The sequence below is a fragment of the Phycomyces blakesleeanus genome (assembly GCF_001638985.1).
Source record: "Phycomyces blakesleeanus NRRL 1555(-) unplaced genomic scaffold PHYBLscaffold_2, whole genome shotgun sequence".
NCBI classification, from domain to species: domain Eukaryota; kingdom Fungi; phylum Mucoromycota; class Mucoromycetes; order Mucorales; family Phycomycetaceae; genus Phycomyces; species Phycomyces blakesleeanus.
The window spans coordinates 3,098,527-3,105,271 of record NW_017265135.1 but is presented as its reverse complement, the minus strand read 5'-3'; the positions used below and the strand labels follow the sequence as shown (position 1 = coordinate 3,105,271).

The 6,745-nt window shown below is 34.8% G+C and overlaps 4 protein-coding genes across 4 annotated transcripts; 2 read left to right on the top strand and 2 right to left on the bottom strand.

The window, feature by feature from the left end:
* On the bottom strand, nt 1-1,755 carry PHYBLDRAFT_59086 (hypothetical protein; the record flags this gene model as incomplete). Its single annotated transcript, XM_018440431.1, has 8 exons — nt 1-194; nt 378-407; nt 485-620; nt 706-887; nt 978-1,155; nt 1,285-1,359; nt 1,430-1,672; nt 1,732-1,755. 8 exons carry the CDS (start codon nt 1,753-1,755, stop codon nt 1-3), a joined length of 1,062 nt encoding a protein of 353 aa, XP_018298086.1.
* A 105-nt stretch (nt 1,756-1,860) lies between these two features.
* On the bottom strand, nt 1,861-3,115 carry PHYBLDRAFT_121656 (hypothetical protein). The gene is made up of 4 exons (XM_018428821.1): nt 2,840-3,115; nt 2,645-2,754; nt 2,325-2,590; nt 1,861-2,245 (listed from the first exon to the last, which is right to left on the bottom strand). Exons 1-4 carry the CDS (start codon nt 3,049-3,051, stop codon nt 2,030-2,032), a joined length of 804 nt encoding a protein of 267 aa, XP_018298085.1. The 5' UTR covers nt 3,052-3,115; the 3' UTR covers nt 1,861-2,029.
* Nucleotides 3,116-3,923: 808 nt separating this feature from the next.
* On the top strand, nt 3,924-4,151 carry PHYBLDRAFT_106019 (hypothetical protein; the record flags this gene model as incomplete). The annotated part of the gene is made up of 1 exon (XM_018427931.1): nt 3,924-4,151. One exon carries the CDS (start codon nt 3,924-3,926, stop codon nt 4,149-4,151), a length of 228 nt encoding a protein of 75 aa, XP_018298084.1.
* Nucleotides 4,152-4,188: 37 nt separating this feature from the next.
* On the top strand, nt 4,189-6,633 carry PHYBLDRAFT_75782 (hypothetical protein). Its single transcript, XM_018443094.1, has 7 exons — nt 4,189-4,391; nt 4,487-4,580; nt 4,660-4,769; nt 4,887-5,559; nt 5,662-5,839; nt 5,957-6,064; nt 6,132-6,633. The coding sequence occupies exons 1-7, from the start codon at nt 4,290-4,292 to the stop codon at nt 6,544-6,546; spliced, it is 1,680 nt and encodes a 559-aa protein (XP_018298083.1). The 5' UTR covers nt 4,189-4,289; the 3' UTR covers nt 6,547-6,633.
* The last annotated feature ends 112 nt before the right edge of the window (nt 6,634-6,745 follow it).

Genomic DNA, 6,745 nt, shown 5'->3' with positions numbered 1-6,745 from the left:
CTAAGGCTCTTTAATACTAATCTCATCGTTTACTAAACAATTGCTGGTTATAAGACTACTGTCTGGGTCAATATACATCATATCGTCATTTTTACCCCAGCCATCTAGTGACATTGTTTCTGAAAAATGATTTGTAGCAATTCTTCTGTCCAGCACTGTGTGGTCTTTCTTGGTCTTGTACCATCCGATTTGGACTACAGTTTTGAAAAGCAAAAGGTATAAGTGAATGGTAACTAGATTGCTTTCAAAGAGCTACCATGTGGGTACAGGCCTTTTCCAAAGTTCAATAGACATTTTATGGAAACAAATATGGTGATCTGAAATATACTTTTTTAAAGTAAGTTGATATGCTCCCTTTATATATATATATATAATACTTGCTAGACACATTATGACAGAACATCCGGCTATATTAAAAAGAAGGTCAACATTATATATATATATATAAGATGCATATACCAAATAAAGATAGATGCTTGCTTACCATATGCACACAAGAAATACCAAATGTCAGCTTTCATGTATCCAATAGACCAGACCAAGACAATAATATTGAGAACAATAATTGCCATTTGATAGAAAAGAAAGGTAATCATCATCCAATGCTGCTCGTCAGCAATCTAAGTCGTTATTGAGCATATAATACATGTTGTAAAGGCAAAATATTAGTGACAATAATAACAGCATAATGTGATATATACATACTGCTTTTCGACCAAAAAGGAGGAACGCTGCACTTAAGATAGGTGCACAAATGGAGAATGCCCAAATCCAAGCATCTGGTCCAAATAGCATAATATATATAGCATAGAATATAATAAGTAGAACTTGAAAGAACAGGTTACTTTTTACGGCAAGCACATAGCATTGGACCCAATGGTACATCCCTACAGCAACAGCATCAATAATAATAACAGGGGCGAGTCATCAGTACATATACACATTATATTCGGTTTCAAACGCTGATAAGTACTCACGGTGTAGATTGACATCGGAACCTAACTTCTTGTATATGATCCAATCACAGTTTTTATAAAGCTTGTATGTTACGTAGGTAGTAGGGACCGTCAAGATAAGAAGCAGGGTAGTCATGACTATATGAGGAATTATATTGACTGTCAGATTTCCAACTGCCTTTTCGAATTCTACAATTTGCTATCATAAAGTAAGTCTTGTTTTTCTTGTAATAGATATATGATACAAAAAGCTACAAGTTTGTCTAAGTGTGTGTGTGTGTATACATGGATATATTTTCTTTGAAGATATACATATATTAAATTTTACCATAATTCCCAAGGCAATAGCAAATATAGTAGAACCGAATGCGAGAAACACTGTAAGCGAACTTCCTTGGACAACCTAGACTTTAATTTAGCGTACGTTCTGTGGCTGCTATCTCTTTTATTATTATATAAATATTTATATTTACCCCATCAAAGGCTAGCCAAAAACGCCAGACTTCGAATAATATAAACCAAATGGTCTCTGCTTGTATGCGGATAGCTTTGTATCCATCAAGAACCCAACCCTTTTGATCTTGTCGTGACCCAAGATCTCCAATAGGGTGAAAAATTATCAAGGTAGCAATAAGGTTGGGAATAGTAATGACCAACTGAACCCCGGCCAATATAATAAACCATTTCCCCCATATTTTTTCGGATATTCGCTCACGCTATTATTCTATGTAGTGTAAGTCATACTTTTTAGAGGGTCTTGACACAAAATACACACCAGTTTTCTTTTGATATCGTACATTATCGTAAAAGAGGTATTCACAAATATATGTATTTATATTTATATATATAAAATACACCAGAATTATTTATATATTTTAAAAATAAAAATAAAAATAAAATCAAAGAGAGGAGTCATTCATTCATTCATTTATTCAATTTTTATTTTATTTCATTTTATATATACACACACCACTTTTTATTTGAATGGTTGTGCGTGACGAGAATGAGTAGAAAGTGTACAAGAGTGGGCTCAGCATATTTCTTCCCATATATAGAGTTGCCTGTGCTGTTATTCAAGCCTTTGACGTCTTGGTTATTACTTTGTCACATATTTCTTGGAAGACAGGAAACAAGTTGGACTTTGAGAATGACTTTACATATGAGCCGTCTCCTTCTGCCTCAACCATGCTAGTGAATCCTGGGTCGATTGGAACACGACCAAAGAAATCGATTCCGTATTCATTAGCCATCGACTCTCCACCGCCCGATGAGAAGATGTTGGTACAATCCTATCCAAAGGGGCTTAGTCATCTATATATATATCTGGAGTAACTAGACCTTGAACCAGAACGAACAAAAATCACTTACTGCGCAGTGAGGGCACACAAAGCCACTCATATTTTCCACTACACCGAGAATAGGAAGTTTAACCTTGCGACAAAACGAGATCTCTTTTCGTACATCAGCAATAGCCACGTTTTGAGGTGTGGTCACAATAACAGCACCGTCAGGTTCAAAGGATTTTAAATATTCGACAATGCTAATATGTTCGTCCGATGTTCCTGGAGGAGTGTCAATCAGCAGGTAATCGAGTTCACCCCAATATACGTCCTGTAAAAACTGTTTGATCATGGCTGTATTGAGTCAGCAGTCATTCATTCCAACATTCTTTTGTTCTTTCTGCATACCATTTTTCTTGGGTCCTCTCCAAACGACAGAATCGTTTTTGCTGCTCAACAAAAATCCGATTGACATGCATGACAAACGTTGTTGCTCATCTGCATATACGGGTACCCAACTATTTGTTATTATTCTCAGTTCTTTGTGTGTGTATGTGTGTGTGTTTGTGTAGTATATATATATTATTTCTTTGCATTTATTACCCCTGAGAAGCTTGGTGAACCTGCTTGCCATCTAGACCGAGCATTCGAGGAATGCTGGGACCTGTCAGGTCAATGTCAAGAACACCAACCTTGAATCCCTTTTGTACTAAGCCAAGAGCAAGCTGTGTTGTTACCGATGACTTTCCAACACCACCCTTTCCTGAAAGGATAAGGACAATGTGCTTAATGTTCGACAGGTTGATTTCAGACATGGTGTAAGAGAGTTAAATAAGGCTTTTCCCGTGTCTTCTCTTTATATATATGTGTGTGTGTATGTAGTGTATGAGTAATCAAGTAGATTAAAATAAGAGCTCAAAGTGGTGAAATTGTGACGGCCAAATGGGTGCACAATCTATATACAAGCTTTGACACTTTTTACACACAAAATGTTGTGAAAAGTTATAATTACAATAACTCTTTCTTTACTATCTTTCTTTGATGTACTTTAATAATTGGATTTAACTTTCACAAGAAAGAAGAAGTACTACTATGATAGAAAACAGCAATGTATTATTGTTGTTTCCTAGAGAGTTAAGATTTTCAAGTGCTGTGAATATGTTATATACACTTTAATCAATTCAAAGGCTGAACTTCGAACAGATTAGAATCTCGTTTTAAGATATATGATTTTCTTGTGCGAGGCAAGTCTGAGTTACTTGAAAAATATAGTTTATTGTATTGTATCTGTAATGAATACTGTATTGATATATTAACACAAATGCGTGCAGATACTTAAATACGCTCAATACTATTTCACAATAAGCAGAATTATGGCTAATTGGACTACATAATCAACCTCAAACAGACTCCTTTCATTTTGTCTTGTGTATAAGGTTGATTTGACACAAGGGATTTTCTTGCATAGTTCTCTTTAACGGCTCCTTCAATTTATCCCTTTAAATTCCGTTGGATAACAGTAAATATATATATAAATATATATATATGTGTGTATATATATATACATATATATTCTTCACTGAGTGGCTTGGTGTAGAGATTAACGAGCTAAGGTTTCGATTCAAATATTCAAGTCCCCTTTCCCCATCCATCTCATCTTTTCCCTTGCTTTCTTCTTCTTTTTGTCATGGTCAAGGCTGTCAAAGGAGTCTTAGTAGAATGCGATAGTACAGTCAAACAAATTGTTTTGAATCTCAACAAACGCAGCAATTTTGTAATTGAAGATCTAGACGAAACTCATCTTTTCATCGAAGCCTCTTCTGTTCCCCAACTACGTTACGAATTGGACAAGGTCTTGGACGAAAACTCCTACACGATTTCAAACGAAGAAAAGGATACGCGCCATAAGAGCTAAACCCTTTTTTTTTCTATAAAAAAAAAGACCTTTGAATCGAATACAAAAAAATAAAAAATAAAAAATTAAAAAAAAAATAAAACAACAACAAAAGCAAAAACAACGAAAAAATACTTCATTGAAATCATTGAAATCATAATGTCTGGTGCTCGCAATCGTGTTTGTTCTGTTTGTGGAACCAAAAGATTTCAACTTACAGAGGATGGTGGCATGACATGTCGTTATGGCCATCAAGTCTTGGTATGGATTGTGTTTCTTTCTTTTTTTCTTAAAAAAATCTAGTTTTACTTCTTCATATTATTGTAGAGTACTAAGGAATATAAATATAATTTTAGGGCTGGCAAGAAGAGTGTGATGAGGAGTTTGGGCAAGTAGGTTATCAGCGTAAAAAAGCTGCTACAGGTGTTAAGGCCCATCATGGAAAATCAAGTAAGATTTTTCTACCTATTCCTTAATTAGACTATCTTATTTCTATTGGATACTTATGGCGTCTATTTGCTGCTATCAGGGGTGTATGGTACAGAGCTGCGATCAGTCCACTATCGTATATTTCAACATAGTTTACAAAAATTGGCATTAACATTTGTCCATGATTTGGGATTTCCAATTGAATTTGAGGTACATAATACATTTATATATACATATATACAAACTACTGGTGCTATTATTTGCTTTGCTAAAAAGAACAACAAGAAGAAAATTCAATACTAATACTAATCGTTAATGGTGCACTAGTATGTTGTGCGTGAGTTGTGGCTTTTGTATGCAAACGACAGCAAACTCTACTTGACCGATGAAATCAATTTGGTCAATGTGGATGAATCTAAAAGGAAATTAATGGCTGCTATCCAAGACGATATTAACTGCATTAGTGACAAGGAAGACAGCGACGAAAACGAAGATGATTATGACAAAGCCGACGACGATGATAATGATAGTGACGGTAGCAATATCGACATCAATAGCAAAAAGGACAGACACAGCTATGAACAAAAAGAAAAGGAGTTAAAGCGAAAGAGAACATTTTTGGCAAAAGAGCAATTAAAAGGAGTTAAAAGGACAAAAGACATCGTATGGCCTGAATTACGTTTCCGTCACATGCTTTGTTTTTGTTATCTTGCCTGCGTCTGGCTACGCTGGCCGGTACTCATGAGCGACATTACTCGATGGTGCGAAACCATGCGACTTCCTTACATGTTCATCTTTCGTGAACTCCCAGACGAAATTATCTCACTTGTGGATGTAAACAAACTCAAGATGTCAATGTTAGTCGTCCCGACAGTCACCTGCCTGTCTAAAGATGTCTTTAGGTTCGGATCGCTATTCAATCTACGATGCAAATTGACATTTCCTTTGGTCAATACACCCTTGCTGATCTATCGTCTCTCAAATCAATTCTGCCTTCCAGGTGAGGTTCTTTTTCTTATTCTTGCTTTTACTTTATTTAAGTACATCCAGAAGAAGAAAACAATTTATTTATTTTGTGTATAATTCACCCGTGGACGTCCAGTGGAAATGTATTTTGTCGCAATACACATATCCGAAAAGCTTGGTTTTGATGGCAGGATAAACGGTTTGATCGAAGAATATGCCAGACCAAGACGTGCTCAAGGAAGTGGTGATATGCTTGCTGTTATTAGTGTTTTGATTACTATTAAACTTACATATGGTTTGGATGATGATAAAAGGTAGGCTGAAGAAAGATATATATATATATATATATATTAAAAACAAACAAATCAATGCATGTTTCTCTAATTATATAATATTGATTATATTAATCACAATAAATAAATATAATTTAGAGATGTATTGTTGCCTAGAAATAATATTGTACCTCTAATGCCAAAAAATACCTGGGTCAAGCTCATCAAGGAAAAGGCGAAAATATGGGAAGATACTTGTACTAAAAAGTGAGTAATATTTTCTTTGTCGAAAAAAAAAACAGAAAGCAAATGATAACATGCTGTGTTTGTCTAGGTCTATCAAAGATCCTGATGTGGACCTCAATGTTCTTTTGTATTTTCTGATGGGAGATGAAGACACTACCGATAACAGTGCCTCAACAAAGTATTCTCTAAAAAGCGAATTGGATCGTATTAGCCGTAAATTCGCTTTTAAGCTCCCTCAGGATTCTATAGACCAACATGACCTTTTCATGAACGAAATTCTGAATAGATCTTTAGAGAATGAACCTATCACCCGAGCCACGCGAGATATGGGTGAGAACTATCAACGAGTTTATTATGACTACAAGGCTCGTCCAAAGTTAGTGCACACCAAGGAATATGAGCTGGTTATAAAACTTGCTGCCAATATATTAGGCGTAAAACCCATCAGTGTACATTCTGCAATAGTGATGTATGAACGTATATTATTTGGTACACAATCTTAAAAGATTAAATATATATATATAAAGAAGTTGATAGATTTATAAAAGTATTTAAATAAATTGCATTGCATTGCATTATATTGTATTGTATTTTATGGTATGTGTGTGATATTATAATTGTCTTGCTCTTTGTAAATATCAAGTAAATTATTAAGAATAGGAATTGAACGATTGTATAAGATATATAGTAAAAAAGAAGAAG

Coding starts and splice junctions, on each gene's coding strand:
- PHYBLDRAFT_121656 (XM_018428821.1), bottom strand. CDS start 3,051: ATGTCTGAAATCAACCTGTCGAACATTAAGCACATTGTCCTTATCCTT. Junction 2,755..2,839: donor GTTCACCAAGCTTCTCAGGG/GTAATAAATGCA, acceptor AATAACAAATAG/TTGGGTACCCGTATATGCAG. Junction 2,591..2,644: donor GAGAGGACCCAAGAAAAATG/GTATGCAGAAAG, acceptor GACTCAATACAG/CCATGATCAAACAGTTTTTA.
- PHYBLDRAFT_75782 (XM_018443094.1), top strand. CDS start 4,290: ATGTCTGGTGCTCGCAATCGTGTTTGTTCTGTTTGTGGAACCAAAAGA. Junction 5,560..5,661: donor AAATCAATTCTGCCTTCCAG/GTGAGGTTCTTT, acceptor GTGGACGTCCAG/TGGAAATGTATTTTGTCGCA. Junction 6,065..6,131: donor GAAGATACTTGTACTAAAAA/GTGAGTAATATT, acceptor GTGTTTGTCTAG/GTCTATCAAAGATCCTGATG.